This window comes from Hypanus sabinus, chromosome 4 (assembly GCF_030144855.1).
Source record: "Hypanus sabinus isolate sHypSab1 chromosome 4, sHypSab1.hap1, whole genome shotgun sequence".
Taxonomy (NCBI): Eukaryota; Metazoa; Chordata; class Chondrichthyes; order Myliobatiformes; family Dasyatidae; genus Hypanus; species Hypanus sabinus.
In genome coordinates, this window is record NC_082709.1 from 44,176,140 (window position 1) to 44,189,959 (window position 13,820).

A 13,820-nucleotide genomic window follows, 5' to 3' on the forward strand; every position below is an offset into this window, starting at 1 on the left:
GCATGCCCACCTTCAACGACTGGTGTACAATGACACCCAGGTCTCGTTGCATCTCCCCTTTTCCTAATCGGACACCGTTCAGATAATAATCTGTTTTCCTGTTCTTGCAACCAAAGTGGATAACCTCACATTTATCCACATTAAATTGCATTTGCCATGAATTTGCCCACTCACCTAACCTATCCAAGTCACCCTGCATCCTCTTTGCATCCTCCACACAGCTAACACCTAACACAGTATAACTGATCATCCACTATGGTACCCTATTCCTGTCTATCCCTGTCCCAAATCTCTCTAGCATTAAGAAATACATCTATTTATTTTTTGAGTATAATTAATGACTCGGCCTTCTGTGTTGGAGAATGCCATGGGCTCATCATCCTCAGGTTTTCAGATTTTTTTCCTGATCTCAGTTTCAAATGGCATACACCACGTCCTGAAGGTGTAATACTTGATTCGGGACAAAATTTTATTGGTGTCTATGAATCACCTCCCCATCTCCAAATTCCAGTGATTATAGGCCTAAATGGGCCCAATGTCATGCATCAATACTACCATCTCAAAATTCAGTCTGGAACTTAGCAGGAACATCCTTCCTCAGATAAAAAGATCAAAACTGCAGATAAATCTCCAGAAAGGGTCTCACCATGGCTCTATACAACTTAGAAAGATTCCTGTATTCAAATTTTTTTGCAATTCTAATACAAACACCATATTCAGGTAATCCTAACCTCTGAATTCTTGCTTCAGTTTCTGGTGACTAATGACACACTCGTTGTACCTCTGCTTTCCCAAACTATTACCATTCAGATGATGTTTTTAACTTAAACATCAAAGTGGATGATCCCATATCTAGCCAAGCATTTTCCCATTCATCCAACCTGTCAAGATTAAAATGGAGCCTTTTTGCATCCTCCTCACACTCTCCATAACTTCATGTCAGCTGCATACTTGGAATTGTTACATTTAGTACTTTAATGTACATTGTATGTGTGAGCAACTGGGTCCCAAGCACTTGTTGCTGCAGCAGCCCAATATTCATTGCCGTCAATAGAGAAAAATACCTCTTTATTTCTACACTTACCTGACTGCCAATTAATTCTTAAACAATGCCAGTATATAACCCCAAACCCATGCACTTTAGTTTTGCACATTAAACTTCTGTTGAAGTTTATCAAAAGCTTCCTGGAAGTCAACTGCAAAATACGACATCCACTGGTTTTCCCTTATCTGTTTTACTCAGCAAACTTCAATGGGTAATTGCTATGAATAATTACCTCTTCATAAAGCCAGTCCCATCAATGTTCTCCATTTGTTCTAATATTGCACCTCGTATGATATATCTTTAAAATTTCCCTATTATGGACATTGGGATGTCAATAACTCTGTATTTAACTTCCTCCTATTTTAAAAGGTGAGGTTACACTCCAATGCATTGGAACTGCTCCAGGGTCCCAAGATTTTTGGAGGAAGACCACCCATGTATCAACTATTTTTAGTGCTACTTTCTTTGGGATGTATTATCAGCATTTAAAAAAACATATCTCAGAACCCTAGTGTAGCATTTTGAACCAGAATGTTGACTGTTCTTTTCCTTTCACATATCCTGATTTTCTCGAGCAGATTTTTTTTTGATCAGAACATTGATTTGCCTGAGGATAGGTCACAGAATGTGAAGAAAGTGTGACTGAATGGATAAAAATTTCAGAACTCAGATGGCCATTACCTTCTCAGTGACCACAACTATTTGTAAGTAATACTTCCATTAATTTTTCATCTTATTACTATGGTGAATTATATTTTGAGTGACATATTAAAACATGCAATTGCCATAGAGTCCTGGAGCTTTGGCTCACTATGTCTATGCTAACTATTGAACATACAGTACATTCACATTAATGCCATTTTGTTTTCACCATATTCCCATCAAGTCATCCTAGATTCCATTACTTGCTGCCAACTTGTACATCTTTGGGATTTGACAGGAATCCTGAGAAACCTCACAGGTCACAGAAAGAATATGTAAACTTTATGTAGTCAATACAAGAGGTCAGGAGCAAATCCATGCTGCTGGTGCTGTGAAACAGCAGCTCCACCAGCTATGCCTTCTGACAATCACTTGATTATCTCCGTATGTTAATTATACTCTGCAGATATTACTGAAGGAAATGACCATTTTCTACTATAGCTGTTTACACAGGCTTTTGTAGGTACTTCTACTCTCAAAGTACTTTTCTACATTTCTACACCTCTTCCACCTGAAGAAGTATGGTACGAGTCCCCAAATCCTAAGGACTTTATACAGGGGCACAATTGAGATCATCCTGACTGGCTGCATCACTGCCTGGTTTGGGAACTTCCCTCAAAAGCAGGATTCTGTAGAGAGTGGTGTGGACAGCCTTGTGCATCTGTAGATGTGAACTTCCCACTATTCAGGACATTTACAGAGACAGTTGCGTAAAAAGGGTCCGAAGGATCATTATTCAAATCTATTTAAAGCTACTAATAAAATTATTTTATTTAATTACAATACAATAATTTTCACCAGCAATTTTAGAGCATGCATGAGTAGTCAAACTATTTACTACTTCATTGCATTTTCACTTTTCAATGAGATGGACGGGCTTGGTGTAGTGATGTCAGTTTCTCAACATCAGGCTGAATGTCACTCAGGAGTCTCAAATCCCTATGTTCAGTAATTTACAGTCTGCTTCGTTCCTTTGAAAGAAGTTGGGCGATTGCACTGAACACACATTGTTGTAAATAGAATGTTGGAAAAGCAATAAAGAACATTTTGACATTTTTTCACATTGCAGAATAGCATTTAAAGATTTCTTTATGCAACAAGAAGTCTTAATATGATTTTTTGAACCCTGACTTCAGCTCAGTCATTTTGTAGTGAGATCTGTTCTTCTTCCATCCTTCCTGTTAATTCCTCATTACAAGTGTTCAGGAATGGATTTATTATCCAATCTGGAATTTGGATCAAGTGAAGATCCTGAAATATATCTGACATGACTTTATGCAGCTCATTCAGGTGGGCACAGTATTCTTGATCATCATCCAGTATTCTTTCTCTTCCAACATAGAGAGGCTTAAAAATTGGAAAGGGTTGCAATGGTCAATGGTCAAAGTAAATTTGTTTTCAAAGTCACCATAAACAACCATGGAATTAATTTCCTTGTGGGCACACTCAGTATATTCAAGAAACATAATAGAAACAGTGAATGGCTGCACCCAACAGGGCAGTCAACCAACCAAAGTGCAAAAGCCAACAAACTTCAAATTCAAAAGAAAATGTGGTAATAATGACTAGATAAGCAATGAATATCAAGAATATATGATGAAGAATCTTTGAAAGTAAGTGGGAACAGTTCAGTGATGGGGCAAGTGAAGTTATCCACTCTGGGTCAACAGCCTGATGGCTGAGATGTAATAATTGTTCCTGAATCTGGTGATATGGGTCCTGAAGCTCCTGTACCTTCTTTCTAATATAGCAGCGAGAGGAGTATGGCCTATGTGGTGTGAGTCCTTAACCTATGATGGACTGGGCTGTATCCACTACTTTTGGTACTATTTTCCATTCAACGGCAATGGTGTTTCGATATCAGGTCATAATACAACCAGACAATATAGTCTCCACCACACATCTATAGAAGTTTGTCAAAAGTTTTAGAAGTTATGCTGAACATTAAACAGTTGAACTTAAATAGGGTTAACTTGGACAAAAATCTTGAGATGACTGATTTGACTTTGTAAAATGCGTATCATTTTCTTGAAATTGAAGATTTAAATTTTGCAAATAATTTGGACAAATAAGCAATGTCATGCTTAATATTCTTGAGTTGATCACTGAATGAAGCATTTGAGACTTCAAATAATTTTACGATTTCAAAAAGCGCATAAAAGTATCTCAGGCAGTTTCCTTTTCAGAGCCATCTGGCTTCTGTGTGCAACAGCAAGCATTCAAACTATTCACCATTTTCAATACAAAGCTCTTAAAATAGTCAAGAATTGAGAGCATAGGGCTTTATTTTATTTACTGCTGTGATTTAGTGATTTGTGCAGCTGACAAAATGTCTGTGAATTACACAGTAAATGGTAAATATGTTAGGTGCAGCTTTTTTCAAGAAAGTAATGACCCCATGCTGAAGTGCTGTCATTGTTGGTGCCTCATCTATTTCACCAGCAAGAATGTTGGTGAGTGGAATATCCTTCTCTTTGAAAAAATTGCTCAACAAACCAAAATATTGATTCCCCCCTTTGTATTTGTTTCTAGTACCCATGAATATAACAACTCGAACCATGCTTGCATCTTTTATGAAGCGAACATAACCAAGAAGCAAAGATCCATTCACAAAATTGACTCATCCAACTGCAGAGCAATTTCTGTTGTCCTAAGTATTTTGCACAATTTGTCTTCTACATTCTCAGACACTTCATCTATTCGTCTTTGAACAGAGTTGTTACTGAGTGAAATTGCTTTAATTATTTGGTCTGGTGAAATGTGCAAAACCATACTCAGAACCCTCCCCCCCCCCCCCACTACTGATGGCAGAATCTTTTTCAAGTGTATGGGGCTTTCAAGATTTAGCAATGAGCAACAAAATGTTGCATGAAGCACTATTTTGCTGTGAAGTGCTGGCAAACAAAAAGTGTTTTAAGTTGCTGGAAGTTTTCACTAAGTGACTTAAAATAAGCCAAGTTCTTGTTTGCTTTATCGGAGTGTATTCCCTTCAATGCTCAAGGAGCCTTCACAGTTTGCCTTATTTGAAAAAACCTTTTCACACAACAGACACTTGCTTGGTGTTGGTGTAATTCCATATTTCAGATTATCTACACTACATTGTCCACACTTTTTTGTTTGGTCTGCTTCTGCTATGGAATAATGACTACAGTTAATCACCTATTGGTTAAACCTAAACTCATGCGCAACAATTATGAAAGGGGAAAATTAAGTTATCGTAGCTCAGGGAAAACCTGATTCTCCCCCTGCCAGAAGGTACATAAAATGGAGCAGTGATATCTTGGTTGGGCCATGGGCTAGAGAAATGTGGTCAAGACCATTCAAGAGATATTGAACTTTACCCCATTGAACACCATACCCTAATTCACAGGAATTGCTTCACTGAGTGATTAGAGTATGGGAATTGTACTACCACTGTACTACAGTTTTGAATGGCAATAATGCACAGACCAAGTGTGGAAATAATATTAATTCAGTCCAGATTTCTCATGATATGCCAAATACTTAGTTGTCATACTGTTTTTCAACAATTATAAAGCAATTCAAGCAAAGTCAAAGAGAATAGTAGGTTAGCAATAGGTATAATGAAGTGATCATTGTAATCAATTATGAGGCACTGAAAATCAAATGCTTATAGTTCATTTCTTATATGATGCCTGTAATCCATCAACTGCCCCCTTGCTATCAAGTACTTTACTGCTCTCTTAGGAACTTACACTGCTCGAGGGCGATATAGCGCACTTTGGGAATCACCACTCAATTTTAAAACCTATTTTGTTTCCTCCAATTCCTCTTTTGAGTAACCCTTGTAGTTTTTGAATGTAAAAATTAACTAAGCTTATTATTTGTAAATATAAATTCTGATATAGTTCTATCTTTGTGTACCTGAGAACACCTCAGTCTGTTTTCTTTCCATATCTTAATTCAAGTTAACATACTCCAAACCTATGTAAAATGATACAAGCATTATACATTAACTTTAATAATCTACTAATTTGTTCATCCTGATGCTTCAGCATCTGGCTCATCATGTTGTTAAGAGCCATTTTGAGTTTAACACATTTACATTCAGCAAACTGCTTCAGCCACCTATTTTCAGATCTGAATATTAATTGTGAATTTAAAATACAGCTCTGAATAGGTTAATAGCCTTGAATCACAGACTAGATAATGATTAAATTCATCTTGATGTCTGTGGTGTGGCTGCTAAGTTTGTGTGTAGTTTCAAAGACAGCATTATGGATACTTTGTAAATATGGAATTATCCTTTAAGTTTAGCACATAAAACATTGAGCCTCACTTTGGGCCAGCCAGAAATTTCCACCGAAGGTGTTTCCATATGATGCCTGCTGTATCTTGTTTTGTCAAATAGAAAAGTTGCTTCCTATCTACCAGTACTTTTCTCTGGTGACTTCATTCACACATCATGGTAATATTTGCTGCATTCCAGCTCACCAGGCCCCATCATCTCTTCCCTTCTGACTCGCCAAGGTTCTAAATCCCACACTCCCTTTCCATTCACTCCTACTCTGGTTCAACAGTAGGTATTTTGCTGCATTCTTGAGTTGCTACAGATTCCCATGCTGTTCTCATTCAGCAGAATTCATACTCCTACAATACCTTCCCAATCACTAGAGTCTCATCCTCATGCCTCTTGTACTTACTAAACTTTCAACAATTTATATATTAATTTAGATCACTTCACTTTTGCCCAACATGGAGAATTTTTCAGTCTTTTAATTTTAACTATTAGAACTAAGGACAATATCTGTGGAATACTATACCACAGGCAGCTGTGGAGGCCGTCTTTATGTATATTTAAGGAAGAGCTTTATAGATTCTTGACTGGTCAGGACACGAAAAGATATGGGGAGAAGGCAGGTGATTGGAACTGTGAGGAAATTGGATCAGCCATGATGAAATGGAAGAGCAGACTTGATGGGCCACATGGCCCAATTCTGCTCCTACATTTTATGGTCTTATTTGTTTATAGTTAAACACAGAAACATGGAATCATAATAGTGAACTGTTTATTTACAATAGGGCTTACAAAACCAACACAAATTTAAGACATTGCAGTTTTTTTGAGTTGCTGGTCATGGTTGACTTTAAGCTTTAGATTTTGTTATATTTTAACAAATGCTACTGGTCAAATATGGTACATTTTCCTATTTTGAATGTTATTGCTTTGCTTTAATATTTAGCACAAAGCTACATTTTAGATATGCCTTGGTACCAAACCAAACTCATATCTGCATCACATTAAAAAAAAACAATTGTTTGTCCTCATTCAGAATCTAGTTATCAAAAATATGGCTATGTTCGTAAATTAGACCATGCTTTTCTGCTTCACAAAAAATTAATCAGACTATGTTGTTGCATGTGTCTGACTTAAATAATTCACAAAACAGTCATTGGACATAATTTATTTTTATGAGTGTAGTAGAAGTTGCATACAGATCAATAACAATGTATGTGATAACCATTTTCCTTGCTTGAAATTAAATATTACAATTAAAAACTGTGTGTAAAAATTTGACAACATGCTTCTACAAAATCCATGTAAGATGCTTGTCTTATGAGCTTTACATGGGAAGAGAATGTAATCGAGTAACAAACTGAGAAATGTTAGATGTGATGCACTAAACTGAGTTTAGTTTGTACTGTTACTTAAAGTTGCAATATTTGTAATGAATTATCTTAAACAACAATGGTACATCTCCAGAAATTACATGTGTTGTATTTTAACAACAACAGGAAAATTTTTTATTGTGTCTTATTACTTGCTAGTTTGATTGGACAAACTTTGATGTGGCATTTTGCACAATAACATACTATTAATAATTACTCAGCAGTAAATTTACTATACACTACCTGATAAAACGTGGTTACAAATTTCTTAATACAATGCTGTAACATCAAGTTGTTTCAGAGGGTGTGTTGGATATTACTGTAGAATTTAACTAATACCATTGCCTACCAGAAATATGTTACTTTAAAACTTTGCTAAAGATCAATTTTTAAAGATTAAGTCAACAGCATTTGTAAATTTGTACTTGTCCTTTGAATCAGAACATTTGTAGAACTGCATTTTAGCATTCTATACTTTTCTACCATACTGGGTCTAGTTAATCAAACAGTTAGCACCACATCAGACTTTTTATTGACAGATTTAGAACAGAGATAACAGAGGGAACTGGCTTAAAAACCAAGGTATTTTAGTGTTAGATGATTACCCAAGGGTCCATAATAGGGTTTGAGAATAAAATATCATTTACTTAGACGAACATCTTCATTCTCAAAGTGGCACAAAGTGTTTCACTGCTAGCTAATTACTTCCACAAGCAGTTACTGCAATAAGTGCAAAGAACATTGTACTGATTGTTTTTCTTCTAGAAATTGGTTGTGGTCAAGTAAAAAGCACGGCAGTTTGAGAACTTATGAGATCTTTATAATTTTAACCTGTAATGTGCAACAAATCACGTTCAATGGAAAAGGAGCCTAACAAAAGTTAAACCTTTTAAAATTCTATTCATTCAACTACAGCAGTAGCTAATTTCTTTTTGTCTGAACATTCTTTCAACTCTAAACACCAAGTATTTTAAATGCTGATGTTTTGGTCTAGACTGACTAGTGAGGTTCTACAGACTGTACAAATATAAATGTAGGCTGTTCCATGCATGACAGTTGATGTTCAGTGAACATCTGCTGATCTTGGATCACATTGCCTTTGCAAAGACACATCATGTAGCTTTGGGGTTAGAGAACAAAGGGTACTTGCAGAATTACAGTGAAGCTGTTCAGTAACAAAATAATATTTCAGAATTCTGCATAGCATAGATTATTGTAAGGATGACACCAAAACTTGTAGATCATAAATTATTTACATCAAAGATGCCATGCAATAATTTCTCAAGATAGTATTTTTGCAACAATGCACATAGATGATATTCTGAATGCTGCCAGTATCGGAGAACAGTGAAACACTGGTATCTTAACTGCAAATGCAATAAAAATTCAGCCCAGATTAACAAACAAGCTGAGACACAAAATGGATCTTTGTCAATTTAACTGGCTAGATGACCAATTTTCATGCCACTGACTAATAGTGTAAAAACTAAATGTGTTCTGCTTTCAGAACACACTTACTGCTGGAACAACAGAGCTGAAAATTACCCCCAACAAAAAAAAACATCACAGACAAGAGTTATAGTTTCAAATTAGCATTAAATTTAGCTAGATACTTTCACTCCAACATTCCCCCTCCTATTAAATAATGTGTATGTTGCACTTTAGCAAGATTTCAATGCATGACTTTTGATGAGGTAGCAAGGTCATTTGATGTGGCACATAAATTCTACTTGTACACTTGTGGGTCCTGAAGCACTACAACAAACCAGTAATATCATTTATCACAAAATAAAAGTGAAGAAAAATAAACAACGTTGACAGGATAATTTGGTTAATTTGCAACAAATACATGAAAAAGATTGGTTATGATGTTACATTTCACAAAGCCAGTGATAGCAGTCAAAATAGTTTCCCAACTTCTATGTTCAATGAAATGTTGGGAAATAAAATAACTTTTTAAAGTCTGAAGAAATCCTGGTTTTGGCAAACTAATGGATAGTGTCTGAACTTGCATGCACTGATTCTTTTGGATAACAATATCCCTTACTAGGTTCTTGATAAGAGGGAACATTTGATAGGCAGTGGACATCAGCTAATATTGGTTCATTTGAATTGTTAGCTAATAAGTTTCAACAATTTACTAATAAAATAACTATAGTAAAAGTGGTTGATTTCTGTACTGTAACTTGATTATTTTTACTACAATTATCTTTCATTTTTCTTAGATGTAATAACAAACTAATGTATTATTTTAATATTCTACTCATGGTAACACTGACATACAGAAAATAAATTTTAATGGATCAGAGATCACATACCTACTAGCTCAAGTTCATAGAAGAATAAAGCTCCTATATTCTAAATGCTTTTAGTATTGCCTCTGCCAGTCTAAATAACACTTTCAAATATCATAGAAGACAAATTTAGTTATTATGGATACTTGAAATAATTTAGCAGTGCTACTCAAAGGACACAACTCACTTTCCCTAAAGACTGTGGTTTTACAACTGCACCTAGATTAACATGGTCCTAATAAAAAATTAAGTGGTTGGCCACAATAAAGGTGTTTTCTTAAGTTTCATTAAAAGATATTATAGAAGGTTTCACCATTATATTTACTTGATCCTGTAACATGCCTTCTCATCTTGCTGAAATTTCAAAGCATTTACATTGACAATTAAGACTGATATTAATTTTGTTAATGGATTTTAATTGACATTTTCAGTCAATCTTCACAACAGCAAAGATTATAAACTGCACCTTCTAGTTTGTACGATGTCACCTCATATTGGTTAGGTATTAATAGCAAAAGGAATCTATAAATATATTAAATAACAAACATTAAGTATATATCCAAGATATGGTATTTCTATTTGGCATCTTTTAATGCATTTTCCTTGAGCTACAAGATGACAGATGTATCTCTTATTCAAGCAACTGTGCTTCACATTTTTCAATGAAACTATTTGCAGACACAGTTTGAATATTAAAGAACTTAGATAAATGTGCCCATATGAAATCCAAGAATTTGTCAATACGATATTAATTCCTTAATGGAAATTAATTATAGGAACCATGCATATCTTTTCACCACTCTTAAATCAGTAGCTGATTTCTGTATCACTGCTAAGATCACATGACAAACTGATTAAAATTCCTCGCAGGAGCTTGTTTTCAATATTGTTCTTTGTTGCTGCATAGTAGCCAGTGGGCTGAAATGCACTAAAAAGGGCTCTCCAATTGAAACAAGATGGACTCCAATGAATATAGCTTGTTAGTGTGAACTAACATGCTAAAATTTGCGATATGTTTAGGGAGGCGGGTTGGGGGAAAGCTTTAACCAAAACTATGTGCAAAATTAAATAATTATTACAGGAATGTGATACATCTAGTATTTAGTGGGTAGTTATAATTGTTGTTTTCAGCCATTTAAGTGGTAAGATAAGAATACAAAACCTAACTCTTCAAATAATGAACATAACCTAAAAAATACCTAGTACACCCAGGACACTGCCCTAAAGCAGCCATAGCAAGTTTGTATCAATGAGCGGTTAGAGTGGGGATTAGTTGAAAACTTTCAGTAACATCAGCTGTTTATTTATTCCCGCTCTCGTTTCCTTTCCAATGAATCTCTACTAGAAAAGAAATTTGGATGGTGTGTAAATCTGATGACCTACTCAACGATGCCACATCCTTTCTTGCAGGAATAGTTATAAATCAACTCCATGGTCTCAAGAGTATACTAATCATCACATTGAAAAGATCGGATACCACCAATTTTTAACAAAGTAAATGACAACCCATTAGCAAATCTGTAAAATTATTTTGAATAGAACATGCATCCAAAGATGCTACTGCTTATTGTGAAATATTAAGGCACTGAAATGTTACAATGCCAGTTGATTATTTAGGATGCACCAAATTATCTTATATATTGAAATTCTAAGAATTACTTAACTATACTTAAGCTACAACAATCTAAACTACAATAAACAGTAATATTTCAACATTATACTACATTAATTGGTTACCTATGTAAAAACTTGACATTTTAGGATATCTATCAAGGCAACACAATAAAAAAATACTGTGTGCAAAAATGGTCCAAAATTCGGGGCTTTTATTCAAGCCTTACACTATAAGTAACTCTTAAGTAACTGTAAGAAAGGGTAAAAAGAATCTAATCTAAAATAACATACTATAATTTAAACTTTCACATAAATAATATAAACAAAGTTACTATAAATAAAGGATACATAACACAAATGACGTTTTTAAAAAATCATGTAAGTGGAAAAGACATAAAACAAAGGAGATAGTGTAAAAACATGTAAACGTTAAAATTCTTAAAAATTAGAGGTGCCTCATTCAAGCTTCAAAACTGTGGCTTTTTTCCTTCTATTTATTAAATAAAATTCTCCTTTTCATCTCCCGCTTTTTCTCAAAATCTGCATAACCACTACTCTGCACCAACAGCCACGTATTATGCCTGGTCTGGATTATTTGCAACTTCTAAGAATTCACATTGTTGCCATGATTCTTAAAAATATACTGGTTACTTACACTGCAAGATCTCTTCAGTTTGAAGTATAAAATGCAGACATACTTAGACATATTAACTGTGGCATGTTCGATAACATTAACTTTCTACTGATTTACAATATAGTGTATTTAAACTTACACTATTTAACCATTTATATTTTTATATCTTTGAGAATCACTTCTTAACTGCACTTTTGAGAATTAAGACAATAATCTTGCCTTCTTTCATACATATGAATTTTAACAATAGTATTGCAAATTCTTCTACTTCACAGATTCAGTTGATGAAGGCGGAGTAAGTATAGAATCTTCTGCTCTATATTCCTTTCTCATATGGTAATGAGGACTGCGTGTATAACGAGGTTTAATCCCAACTGGTGGAGGTTGGGAAAAATTTCTTCTGACAGGATGCAACCGAGGTTCCTGGAAGAAAAATATTTTAAATATGATTGACAATCATGCTTATTATCTTTGGTGATATTAATATACATGGCACCAACTAACCCCAAAATACAACTAAATGTTGTTGTCAAAAACTGGACTCAGAAAATAGCGATTACTAAAGATACCTTCAAATAATTGGAAAACTAACTTTGCAAAATTCTGATATTTACTTCTAAAATCATATTATTGCAAAATATAGAAACGGAATTCCGATAAAAGGTCAGTGACGTAAAATATTGAATATTTCTATCTTATTAGATGCCTACTGATCTGAGTTGTTTCAGTTTTGAAGCCAAAACTGTTGATGCTGGAATTTGGAACAGAAAATTCTAAACTGCTGGAGGAACTCAGCAGGATAAGCAGCAATTGTGGAGGCAAAGGAATAGATGACTTTTTGGTTTATGGTCATGCTGAGTTTCTCCAAGGACTGTTTCATTTCAAATAGATAAACTTTGATAGTAAGGTAACTGTCGCCATTTTACTCATCCTCTGTACATGACTGCAAGTGCTTCTGGCAATCAAATCTGCTTTATCAACTGCATTTATCGACATTGGATTGATTGGATGAGGTTAGCTTTGTCACATGTACATCAAAACACACTAAGAAATGCATTGCTTTGTGTTAACAACCAACACAGTCTGAGACTTGTTGGAGGCAGACACAAGTGTTGCCATGTTTCTGGCACCAACATAGCATGCACACAACATACTATTAGCTCAGTAGCAGTGGTCAGCACAATAGTACCAGCAATGCAGGTTCAAGTCCCAACACTGCCTGTAGGGAGTTTGTATGTTCTCCCCATGATTACATGGGTTTCTTCTGGGTGCTCCAGTTTCCTCCCACAGTCCAAAGACATACAGGCTGGTAGGTTAATTGGTCATTGTAAATTGTCCCTGTGATTAGGCTAGGACTGGTCTGGTGCTGGATCTGTTGTTGTTCGTCATCTGTATCAACTACCTGGATGATAATGTGGTTAACTGGATCAGCAAATTTGTGGATGACACCAAGATTAGGGGTATAGTGGACAGCAAGGAAGGCTACCAACACTTGTGGAGGGATCTGGATCAGCTGGATAAATGGCTTGAAAATGTGACAAATGGAATTTAATGCAGACAAGTGCAAGGTGTTACACTTCAGCAGGACACACTAAGATAGATCTTACACAGTGAACAGAAGGGCATTAAGGTGTGTGGTAGAACAAAGGGATCTGGGAATACAGATCCATAATTAGGTGAAAGTGGTGTCACAGGTAGATAGGGTTGTTAACAAAACTTACAGCACATTGGCCTTCATAAATCAAAGTATTGAGTATAGGAGATGAGATGTTATGTTGAAGTTGTTTTAAGACATAAATAAGGCCTAATATGGAGTTCTGTGTGTAGTTTTGGTCGCCTACCTACAGGAATGATGTAAATAAGGTTGAAAGAGCACAGAGAAAATTTATAAGGATCTTGA

The 13,820-nt window shown here is 35.2% G+C and overlaps 1 protein-coding gene across 2 annotated transcripts in view; it reads right to left on the reverse strand.

Moving 5' to 3' along the window:
* Window positions 1-12,184: 12,184 nt before the first annotated feature.
* LOC132392240 (protein boule-like) overlaps window positions 12,185-13,820 on the reverse strand; it is a 98,119-nt gene continuing 96,483 nt past the window's right edge. The window contains exon 11 of one of the 2 annotated variants that reach the window (XM_059966076.1): window positions 12,185-12,343. In XM_059966076.1, coding sequence (XP_059822059.1) covers window positions 12,185-12,343 — 159 coding nt within the window. The remainder of the gene's footprint in view (window positions 12,344-13,820) is intronic. The other variant, XM_059966077.1, reaches the window with a different exon arrangement.